We start from the raw sequence: 12105 nt of genomic DNA on the forward strand, positions 1-12105 counted from the left end.
AACTGTATCATCCTGGAGAACTCTTGCACTGTGAAATGGTTGTTTGGGTTAGAGTTTAGGGTTCTTTATTCCCACCTTTGTGTTTTTCAAATTTGCAACCACTAAAACCACCTCAAGTTCACCTCGAGTTCAACCATCCAACTACTCAGACTCTCAATGCGCTCCCAACATAATAAACCTATCATTTTTAACTTTCATATTATAACTGGTTTCCTACCAGTCATGTCTTTTTCTCTTTTTAGATTTTTAACAGAACATGCAAGTTTGAGCAGCTCTGTTCAGCTGAGGATACTTCTCTTCTTCACTAAGTAACAGAGATATTGGATTTATGATTGATATTGTTTGAGTTTTCAATTATTACTTTTATGCATTATCATGCCCAGTCACAAAAACATTAAAGCTAAGGTTCACATACTGTCCATTCACAATGGCTATTTTTGGCCTTCGTAAACACAACTGCTTTTACTTAAAGTGATGAGACACACTGCCTTTGCAGTGTACAACAAGCACAAGTTTTTGGCCCAGATACAGGCCTCATTTTAACAACCTGGTGCTTTTTTTTTCTTTAGTTTTCTGTGAACCAAAAACATACTGAACGACCAGTGCTGTCCGAATCTATTTTTAGTGAATCCAAAATGGAGTACTGAATTTATCACAAGACTTTTGGCATGCCACAAAATAAAGAAATAAGTAAATGAGTGGCATTTAATATAAATAAATGCATAAGTGACTATTATTATTAAGAATAACAGCAATAGAAAGAATAGTTAAAGAAACACATTTAACAACCAACACTATAATCTCAAAAAAGAAACAGAGCCTAATAGATAAATCAATAAATGAGAAAGAGCTTTTTGTTAAGAGAATGAAAATTATACTCAAATAAATTTGTCAAATTTTTCCTCATTTGTAAGTCGCTTCAGATAAAAGCATCTGAAGAGAGTAGCCTGTCTCAGTGACGTCACAATGACATGCGTTCTAAATTTTCGCACCTTTTCTCTCATATAGCGATGCATACTCTCAGTGTGTCTGTATCTGCAGGACGGAAAGGTAAGTTCAATACCGACGGTCGAGTGAAGCTTCACTCAGCAAGTCTGAGCTCAGTACTTCTCGTGAAGGACTCGACGTGTCTGCTGCTCCGGGCTGGCACCAGTGTCGCCAACTGCTTTCAACTGAAAGTAGCTAAAACTGGTAGCTAAATGTCACCAGATGACATCATAATGGCAAATTCACTGATCTATATAAAAATGAATATAGATCAGTGGGAGAACTAATATAGATGAGAATTAAGATAAGGTTTGTCCAAGAAGTTGCTATATTTCTCCCTAAACGTTTGAAAAAGTCTCAAAAGGGGTGGGGAAGTCGCTAAATCTACACTGTAAAAAAACTAAAAAATAGTTGTTTCAACTTAAAATAATTTGTTACCCCCGCTGACTTCAAATGTTTAGTTTAGTCAACTAAAATATTCCAGTTGTCACTTAAATGAACATTAAGTAAATTTCAAGCTGACTAAATTAAAAATTTGAAGTCAGCGGGGGTAACAAATTATTTTAAGCTGAAACAACTTTTTGAAACAATTTTTTTTTACAGTGTAGCTACAAAATTGCTAAATTGGCAACACTGACTGGCTTACTCGTGCACACCCTGGGATGAGGTGCCAGTGCACACTTAGACTGTTGTAAGGCTGGCGCTGAGGACCCCCAGGCAAACACGGGAAACCGGTACTCCGTCAGAATATACAGAATAAAGGGAGGGGGGGGGGGGGGGGCATACTTTTTATAATCTGCACCAAAACAATAACAACCCGTATTAGACCTTAAATAGACCAAGTTCTATATTGAAATAGATCGGCACAACGGCATAGTTCAATTTAGATTACAAACATTGTTGCTGAAATAAAAATAATGCTCGGATGACTGTTAAAGTTGTATAATGTCTATATACTTACTTAAAAATTGTAGTGACAAAAATTGTAGCAAGTAGCGTAATCCATTACATTATGCAATTTAGGTAATACAGGCTAATCAAACAACTTTTAGATTACTTTTGACATAGCGTGTTTATCTAACATAACTTGTTGATTTAAATAGGATAATCTATTTTAGAATAGGATGCACTATATTGATATTAAAATACAAAGAGAAAGAATATATTTCATTCGTTGTTAGTAACAACATGGCATGCATTAAATATTACATTGCGTCAAAGTTTCCCAAACTGGAGTTCATGAAGAACTTGCAGAGCTCAACACTTTTCCAAATGTTCCTTCCTCAAAAGTAATATAAAAAATATCAAATTGAACAATTAAGATGAATCAAGAATTCACATCAGTTCCCATCCTTGAGAAGAATAAATAAATACATGAAAAACAAAAAACATTCAGGGCCACATGTGTGTCGTTGTGTGTGAATGTGTCATTGAGGAAGTTTCACTATCTGTGTGAACACATTTTATGCAGTGTGTGTAAATGAGAATGTGTGTTCTGAAGGCATATGAGGGTCATGTGGGTCTGGCCACACCTAACCTTCCCTTACAGAGCTTCAGGAATTAAAGACCAGTTTGTAGCTCCACCTAGAGGCATCTGAGTTCACTACACATCAGAATCTAATATATCAATGACTGCAAATAGGGGCAGGAATAGGAAGAACATTAATTTGCACCAAATCAGCACATACTAAAAGAACTCATTAGATTAATTTCTCATTACATCTACAAATGGTGCTTTTAGTTAATGAATACAGGAATTGTGCCTAATTAAGCATGAAATAACCATATTCAGCAAGTTGTCAGGGACTGAGCTTGAAATATAGCCTAAATCAAAGAACAGACAGATTGAAGTAATACACAGATATATTAACAGAATTTCTTCCAGCTTCTTCTTATTAAAGATGAGAGATTTAGATTGTTTAAATGTCATCTTATTATAAAAGAAAGAAAAAAGGCCTTACTTCAACATATTCTCCTTGGTTGTCTGTGGTGTTCAGCTGTCTGTGAAAATAAAAAACATCGACAGCATTGTTTAATAGCACAAAATGCTCATTATATATTACACCATATATAATAAACAGAGAGTCATTCAATGAGTCATAATTGCCAAATAAACCTTGATCGGAATTCCAAAGCAAATCTGACTGTAAATTATCCCACTTTTTGCACAGCTACTTACATTGCAATCTAAATTAATAAACCGACATGAAAATTAATAGCCAAAAGTATGTTCTTATATGATAAGAAAGAAATTATCAGTTGTACCAGTGAATTATACAGTGTCCTCGTACAAAAATACCGACCAACCAGAATCAAGTATTCCAGAGAAATGCATAATAATACATATTGAAGCATATGAAAAATGCTGAAAGCCACCTCAGCGTTAAACAGCATCAGTGAGATATGCAGTGAGATGGATTTCATCATAAGCTATTCCCATTGAGTTTTGTTTCCACCACAGGATGTGATATAAAAGTCACAGAGGAACTTGGCCTTTTTTTAACATCCAAAGGAAGTGAAAAGCATGTTTATGTTCCTCCTACTGCACACCACATCAATGACAGGATGAAATGAGCTTCAACCAAAAAACAGGAAGTGCAGAGACAGAGCATTTGAACACAGTAAAATGAATATTACTATTATTTAAAAAAGAAAAAAACTTTATGGAAATGACACATGAAAGAATCACAAAGAAACACCTTTTTTAACCAATAAGTCTTTCTTTTTGGGCCAATAAAACAATTGTAAATGAGAAAGCATGCAGCATTATTCTCAACAATAAAAATAAAAAGCAATGCATTACTGATTTGTATAGTTTTACATTAAGAAAACCTTTTAAAAATATATTATTTTTTCAGTTTAGACAGCAAAGTTATCATCTCAAATGTCAATAAACACTATGTTCTGATTGTGACAACTTACCCCAACTTTTTATGGGCAACATGTTAGCGTCTTGAATATAACAGTGAATATGTTCAAACATTTAAAAATTGACTTGACCCTGAGAAGTACTGATAACAGAAAGAGTCTTGGCTGAAGAGATTTCAAATCTCAATATATTGCCCAGTGGCAAAAATTCTTGGTCAAAATTCATGCATTCTCAGAATAAAAGGTACAAAAGATGTCACTGAGGTAGTATCTCTTCAAAAGGTACAAAATCTCTTCAAAAGGTACAATTTTGTACCTTATTTATCCCTAAAGGGTGTGCATTAGTACCATAGAGTTGTGAATATTAGTATCTCCAATGTACACAATAGTACCGTTTGAAAGGGCACTGCCTTAAGTGACAGCTTTTGTACCTTTATATCTGTGAGTGTGTGAGAGAAACAAACTTGCTTTAAGTGTGGGAAGAGTTTTTAACAAGTGGTTTGATAAATGAGCAGCAACATATTCACTGTCAGGTCAGGCCAAGAAACAGCTTTCAGCACTGGAAAAGTTTCAGCAAAGCAGAAGTGTGTGAAAACCACTGCCAAACACACTGAAGAGGCATTGTATGAATGCCCTCAAGTCAATCAAAGTGAAACAAAGTGTGTTGAACAAAGGTTTTCTGTTCTGAAACACAGGAATGACAGCAGGAAAGATATACAAACAGGAAATGAAGCAAAGGTCCTTCATATGCTCAACAAATCTGTTGTTATTTTCTACAGGTCACTGGAGTGGGTAGAATATTGAAAACAACATGAAATGAACATACCAAGTCAGAATATCTCACAAGAAGTGATTGCTAAAAATGCAATAACAGGATTAATTTTAAAAAATTTATTTTATTTTTTTTCAGATTTTTTTTTTTCATTTTTTTACTGACCTCTTGTTGTGTGGAAGCAGAATCATACAGTAACAAAAATGCTATTGAAGAAAATCCCTATATACAGGCCATGATTAATTTATTCTGCGAGTGAAGTGGCAAAAAATAATATAATATGAACTATTATTACTATTAATTATTATTATTTTTATTATTAAATCACAAAAAGGTGAAGCTGAAGCAGTGTCCTCTTAAAGACACTGAATACAAAAGCAGGAAAACTCTTAACACTGTTTCCTGAAGACATTTCTCACATCCTCCAGCTGTGCTGGCTGACCTCACATCATTATCCTCCTCAGCCTTGACCGGGAAAAGATCTCGCTTGCAAACAACAAACCAGGTGTCGTTTATAATGAGCTCTGACTGAGAACAGTCTAATTATAAGAGGACAGTGCTTATGTAGCATATGCAGTTTGCCTGTATTAAAACACTGTTCAAGACAAGATACCATTATAGTACCATGTTTTTTTCCCTCATACCGCAGAGTATTATAATTGGATACATTAAATATACTATTTATGACCACAGTTCTCTTTTGTAAAGGCTATATTGAATTCAAAGTATACAGTGTGTATAAAGGCCATTAAGATTTCATTTTTTTTAAGTTCACTATTTATTTATATTATAAATTAAATTTAAAAAATAATAAGCAATGCATCCACCAGTGCCATTGAAATATAATAAAAATTATAATGACAATTTTTCAGTAGAACTAAACTGGGAATAACAATAGTAATTTTTTGACGTCTAATCTGCGACACAAACAACATGCTGACAATGATAAACTCACCTTAGATCCTTGTGCAACTTCATACTCAAACAACACTTCTGAATGAATAGACAACAATAAAAACTAATAAAAACTAAAAAACAATGAAGAGTGTGCTAAAATTGTTCATTCAAGTTTCCCAGTCTACATCTTACAATCTGTCATGTCCCTTTGGGAAGTTGAGAGGAATGAGCAGCAGCTTTCTTTGAATGCCTGTTCGCCCTGTTGCTCTCTGCTGCCCACTAATGTGACTAATGTGAATTTATGGGGGTCACTGCTGAAACACTGTTTGGCCTCATTGATCAAACATTCACAGGTTTGTGACCTCATTACCAGCCATTTACACGCCTGGAAGCAAAATGGGAAACATGGCTGAACCGAGCAGAGGAACAAGCCTGATTTAAAAAGAGAATACCCAACACCACCATTGCCCAAAATCTTTTACATATCTCACCCCAAACGTTAATAAATTCACTTCAGATATATTTTAGTATTTTGTTATTACCATACTGGAGTCTAGGGCCTCTAAAATTAATGAAGTTCACAACGTAGGTTCGGGAGGAGCCTAATCATCCAGCCCTGCCAATCATCGTCACGACCATATATAAGCAGCAGTCATTGTTCCGTTCAAGCGACTATTCTTCCGGCATTCCTCCACCACCCCTTCTCCTCCTTCAAATCCCTTTCCTTTATCCACACTGTATCATCAGGGGGGTTTCTTACTCGGAGCTCAAGCCGAGCCTTGGGTTTCGAGCCTCCTTCATGGACAGCAAGCCAAGTCCGTTTTACCACTACCTGGCAGGGCTGAATGGGCAGACGAACTCATGAAACTGTATTAGAATGCATGTCCAAACGCACGGAGCAGGTCTTAATCTTGGAGCCTCTATCTCATGAGAACATTTCAAGAGTGACATCAATCCAGGTGTACATGTACAATGAACCAGAACCGGTGTCACAGAGATCATATTTTACTGTATCACAAAACCACACCGTCACGGTATGTGGTCAGACATGAGGATTAGTCTCATCTGACTCTATAGTGTAGCTACCTGATTTATCTGTGAAGAGTTTGTATTGCCTTAGTGTCTCAATTTGCTTCATTATTATACAGCACTGGGGCGTTACACTGTTTGTATCAACCTAGTCTCATGGCATTTACGTACCTGGGTGCAATTTTTAGCGAGACATGAGATAAGTACCAATAACTACATATTACTGCAGTTTCAGTTTCCTAAAGAAACAAACACTAGAGGCAGTAAAACTCGGACACATTTTACTCCTTTTCACACAAATTTGAGTTTTGATTAATGAAGCGTATTTTTCGCACAATTACTTTAAGAATATCATGTTATGACTTCAGAACAATATTAATATGCTGGGAGAATTGAAAACTGATGCTTGAATGTTAGCATCACACATACCCAGCCTCGTATCTATGGGTTTTCATAGATGGAAAGTTTGCTCGGTAGCTCACGGTGTATGGAGCCGTACTTAGCAGGCGAGGAGCTCCGGTTTGAATCCTGTGTAACGACAGTTCGACAAAACTGTTCAAATCTGCATAAAAGGAAATTGAAATGGCACGGTTGCATCAACAAATACGTTTTAATACCAGTTTTGCATTTGTTAACACTATCGGGTAGGTTTAGGGTTGGGTTTGGTGTAGGGCATATTTCCAACACGATAGAGCATTAACTTTTAGGGACAGACCCCGGATATTTGAATTCTGAACCGCCGCAGTACGTACCTGTAGCAACATAATAAAAACACAGCAATACGTACCTATTTCAACATAATAAAAACACAGCAATACGTACCTATATCAACATAATACAAACATGCCAGGGTTCACGTATTTAACCTGCGCGTTAGTGCCACTCAGTGGACATTTCTCTTTGAAACTGCGGCGAAACGTGCAGTAAGGTACGTAAAACGGTGTCGCACAGAAAGTGCACAGAGGTACGTATTTTTATGAGACCAGGTTGGTTTGTATCATTGCACTTGTGCATTTGGGTTATTTTTCAGTTACTGTGAGTAACATTCGGTTCACCAGTAGGTGGCGATAAGTGATTGTCTTTCGAGTGAGTCAATGAGTCATTCATTCAACCGTTTTGTTCGTAAATTCTGAATTATTCAGGAATGAATCACACCTGTTGCAGAGAGATTCAAGATTCATTTGGCTTTGAATTCGTATAGAATAAAACTGTGTTCGTTAGTGAAACAAAAATACACAAATTAACTGGAAAATTTAACCCAAAACTTAAGTTACTCAATATTAACTTCTTGTTTATTGAACTGTGTTTTTGCTTTTGTCCGTTTTGTAACCGTTAGTCCTCATGAAATCAAAACAGACTTTATTTATTTTGTTAGCGCACATTGTCTTGAGGTGAACAGTTACTCCGTAAAAGTTAGTCCACTGAAAAAAATAGTTTGTCATGGTAATCTTTAATCAAAATATGAACATTTACTTACACTCTGGAATGGCATTTTTTCCTGATGACTTCAGTTTGACAGCTTGGGCAGAATATCCTTAAACAGTAACTTCCGGTTCACGTGGACTTTAACAGTGTGGGAACTGAACCGCTTTCAAATACAAATGTCCTCAAGTATGTGTATTTGATATAAAAATATTATCAAGTATTATTTAAGTAACTTGATACTTAAGTATTCTGCTGCTGTGTGAAAAGTGCCAGTTCATTCATTCAGTCGTTTCGTTCACTGTTAACGATGTTGCTCGCTGGTTCATTCAGCTTTGGCTTTGTTCGAATTGCAGTGCGGAAAAATAGAGAAATCAACTGCAATATTGTGTCTAAAATGTAAGTTGCTCAATATTAAGTTCATGTTTATTGAATTTTTATGTAAAAATCACATTGCTTTTTGTAGGAACAGCATTCATGTGGCATTGCTGTATTATATCAATGTATAGTCACAAATCCATTTCCTAATAGTACTTGTTTTTCAATATAACACATTCAATATTATAAACATATAATAGTTATTATAAACATATAATAGTATGTAATTAAAATTAATTGGGAATGGCATTTAATCTTTAACGTTAAGTACTGTACTCAGCTAGCTACTGTACTTAGCCCTTACGAAAATTAACCATGATTTTATTATGGTAAAAATGTAGCAACTGTTTTTTTTGGCATATTGACTACCATTTGTATAACAACAGTTTTACTACAAATACTATGGTTAAACTATCATTATTGTAGTAAAACCATGGTTCATTTGTGGTTACCTATTGTAACCATGATTTTTCGGTTTTATTTGTAGTAAAAACAAGGCTAATTTTCGCAAGGGTGGGTATAAACAAACAATGAAGATCAGATTCAAGAATCAAGTAACCGTTTCTTACCTGTTAGGCTCCTTCTCTTCCTGACTGTCTTGTTTGCAGTCTGATCTTATTTTAGCATCTTCCTCTACTGCTTGCTTCTGCTCGACCTGACTGTCGTGTTTCAGAGGTAATTGCATCAAATTTCCATCCACCTGGAGCTCCTCAGCAGCCTTCATGGAGGTGTCTCCTTCTTTATGTCTCTTCTTGGGCAGCACTGGCTGGATGTCTGGCTCTTTTCTTTGACTTAGATCTGCTGAAGGTTCTAGACATGCATTTGGTGGATCAACATGTGGTTTGGAGTCAAATAATGGCTCCTTATCGTCATCTTCCAGTTTTGTTGAGAGTCCATCCATAGTCGGTGGAGGTGGAAGGTCACGATTCTGAATGTGATTATCTCTGGTTCCTGCAGCTGGCTTGTCCTCCAAGATGGGGTTCTCCAGGGCATCCAGGCCCTTCCCGGAGAGTACGCTGAGAAGGGGGGAATCAACAACATGGTCCTGTGAAGGTCTCATGCTTTGACTCCGACTGAGGTTGTTCTTGTCCTTGGACTTGCTCTTCTTCAAGCTTTTGTCCTTCTTTGGGTGACGTGGCATGGTGCCCATGTGCGTGTACATTTCACTGGAGCTGACGTAGCTCGGGGTGCGTGGATGCATGCCCATATCGTCGGCGGACACCTCTTTGACATCGTCCTTCTGGCTGTCTGATTTCCGCCGGAGGTTGGTGAGACTACCAAACCACTTGAAGCCTGAGAAAGGAGAAAACATGTTGTGTGTGCTGTAACTCGGCACGGTTTTCAGAATAAATCTCTCATTGGTAAAAAAAAACTGAAAAAAATCTGTACATTGTGGGCTGACTGTACACCCCAGGGTCTCTATCATACCAAGAGTTCCTTCAATGTGAGAAAGAAACATGTAGCCTCTTAAGTAAACATGAGCTCTGACCTCGTCTGTGGGAAAAATTCATTGGTCGCTTTAGTCCCTAAAACAACAATTTGAACATTTTAGCTTCTCATAAATGAAGCCAAAATATTTATTTCTCGGGGGAGGAAATTGAGATACTGTGCAAACAGGAAGGCGATTCTTAAAATAGAGCTTTATCATAATTTGTAATGTTTCTAGCATGATCTTCGCTGTCAGGGCCTGAATTTTCTCTTTGTCACTGTTGGAACATCTGTTCATTTATCTTAATAATCATAGCTCTCGAGGGACTGTCAAAGTTTAGCCCCATTCTGGTTTTGTTTCTTGTCCAATTGTCTTGTGTTAGGATCCAGACAGAGTATTTTCAGATATCAGACAGACTGAAATTAATAACTCATGGGCCGGTTAAATGTGATGAAGTTCATAATGTATTGCTATATTGTACTTGAAGAAGAAAAGTCTATACAAAAGTGCAACTAATGTTAAGGAAGAAAAATGTTTGGTAAGATAAAACTGTTACTTTTTGCATTCACAATAATCAAATAATCTTAAAATGTATTATAATTAAAATACCATATCTTATTTACACTTACATTTTGGATTATGAGATTACAGTAAATTCATATTAGAAGTGTCAGGGGAAATATAAGTGTGAAATATAATAAGAATAAGATTAATAATACTAGCACAAATTCTTAACATTTCAGTGTTTTCATGATCAATTTTTAAATATTAAAAAATAAATGTTTAAATATGTACTTCACTGTTTATTAATTTTCACTAATTGTGATGTATATATATTTTGACTATAATAGTAAAAAAAGAAAGAAAGGAGAATTCAAATGAAAAAAATTATATTCTGTGGAAAATGATATTTTTGTGTTTTTGTTTTGTCAATTGATTAATTAATTAATTACTGGTCAAAATGTATTTATTGATCAAAATAAAGATTTAATATTTTCTACATTTGCTATATTTACTGTTTTGTGTTTCATAGTAATACTGTTAATCATCATACTGTTACATTTGTATTATTACTGTTCAAATTTTAATATTTAGTGGAGGTTCTCATTAATTTAGGCAAAAAGTACAATAAATATGTTGAATAATCTTTTTTTGTGGTGGGGGGGGGGTAGATTGATGTGTGTGTGTGTGTGTGTGAACATAGTTATTTAAATACTTTTTAAATATAGTTTAGGTTTTATACTTTAGTTTAAACATACAGTAAGAATGTACACAGTGAATGTAGCTATCTGTGTAAAAACCTAGTGATTTTTTCTTTTTCTGCCATTGTGTGTTTTTTCACGCCTGTGCTTTTACATGCATTTGCTCATGCATTACACAATATTGCAATACTTCTCTCAGTTGCAGTTTATCCATATACGTATATCCCATATACTTTGCCCTTATGTGACCTTATAATACTCAAACTAATCTAATATAAACAACTTTTATTTTCATCATGAGTTTTTTTTTTTTTTTTGGCCGATGTTGAATTCAGCTCATATTGATCTAGTCTGAAGTACATTCATTTGCTTTGTGCAGCTGAATCCCCAAATGTCATTACGGTATTCCCGTATCCTATCACTTTTACCTCAAGGCATGTGGAGCAAAACAACAAAAACCCTCTTAAAAATGTATCTATGCACTGCTGCCTTCAAATACACTAACCTACATCAGAGAGGAACATTAGCCTTTAAGGCCATTATAAAAATCAATAATATCAACAGTCCTGCTCCTTTATAACTCACTGATAGCTTCGACAAGGACAGTGGGGCGTTATTTAAGGCATTTTGATCTTTAATAGTCTTGCTTTACCCACCAGAGACTTTAACCACAATAAGAAACCTTATGGCAAAGTGATACCGGTCTGAATGATTGCACCACACTATGGGCGGAAGCCCTCAATCAAATATACTCACTCAGTTTGCGTTTGATCATGGTCTCTGACTCCTGTGTCCTCTTGTGTCTTTTCCGGGACGGGGAGCCTCAAGTCCTCACTTCTGGCTCTTGTAGGTGTGTGTGTGTGTGTTTGTGTAGACAGAACTTCCGCTGCACAGGGCTGATGCTCTGTAAGCAGCAGCAGCAGCAAAAGGACTTCCTGTGGTTGCTGGGTGGATACATGTGATCTGTACTTAGCAGTAATGTCATATTTACTCAATAGCACTCGATGCTGACATGCAGGAGAGCTTCTTGGGTCACTCTGTCAAAGGTGACGTGACTCCAGTGTATCTCAGGATCTGCATTAAGTGGCATTCTAAGACTGAATAATATGATGTCTAACAAA

The 12105-nt window shown here is 36.0% G+C and overlaps 1 protein-coding gene across 2 annotated transcripts in view; it reads right to left on the reverse strand.

Annotated features, from left to right (window-relative positions):
- LOC306866128 (SH2 domain-containing protein 3C-like) overlaps positions 1 to 11876 on the reverse strand; it is a 62501-nt gene extending 50625 nt beyond the window's left edge. The window contains exons 1-3 of one of the 2 annotated variants that reach the window (XM_079411156.1): positions 11741 to 11876; positions 8923 to 9646; positions 2949 to 2988 (exon numbers count right to left, since the gene is read on the reverse strand). In XM_079411156.1, coding sequence (XP_079267282.1) covers positions 2949 to 2988; positions 8923 to 9646; positions 11741 to 11759 — 783 coding nt within the window. In that variant the 5' untranslated portion in view covers positions 11760 to 11876. The remainder of the gene's footprint in view (positions 1 to 2948; positions 2989 to 8922; positions 9647 to 11740) is intronic. The other variant, XM_079411157.1, reaches the window with a different exon arrangement.
- Between the last annotated feature and the right edge of the window lie 229 nt (positions 11877 to 12105).

The sequence above is a fragment of the Barbus barbus genome (genome assembly GCF_936440315.1).
Source record: "Barbus barbus genome assembly, chromosome: 47".
NCBI lineage: Eukaryota > Metazoa > Chordata > Actinopteri > Cypriniformes > Cyprinidae > Barbus > Barbus barbus.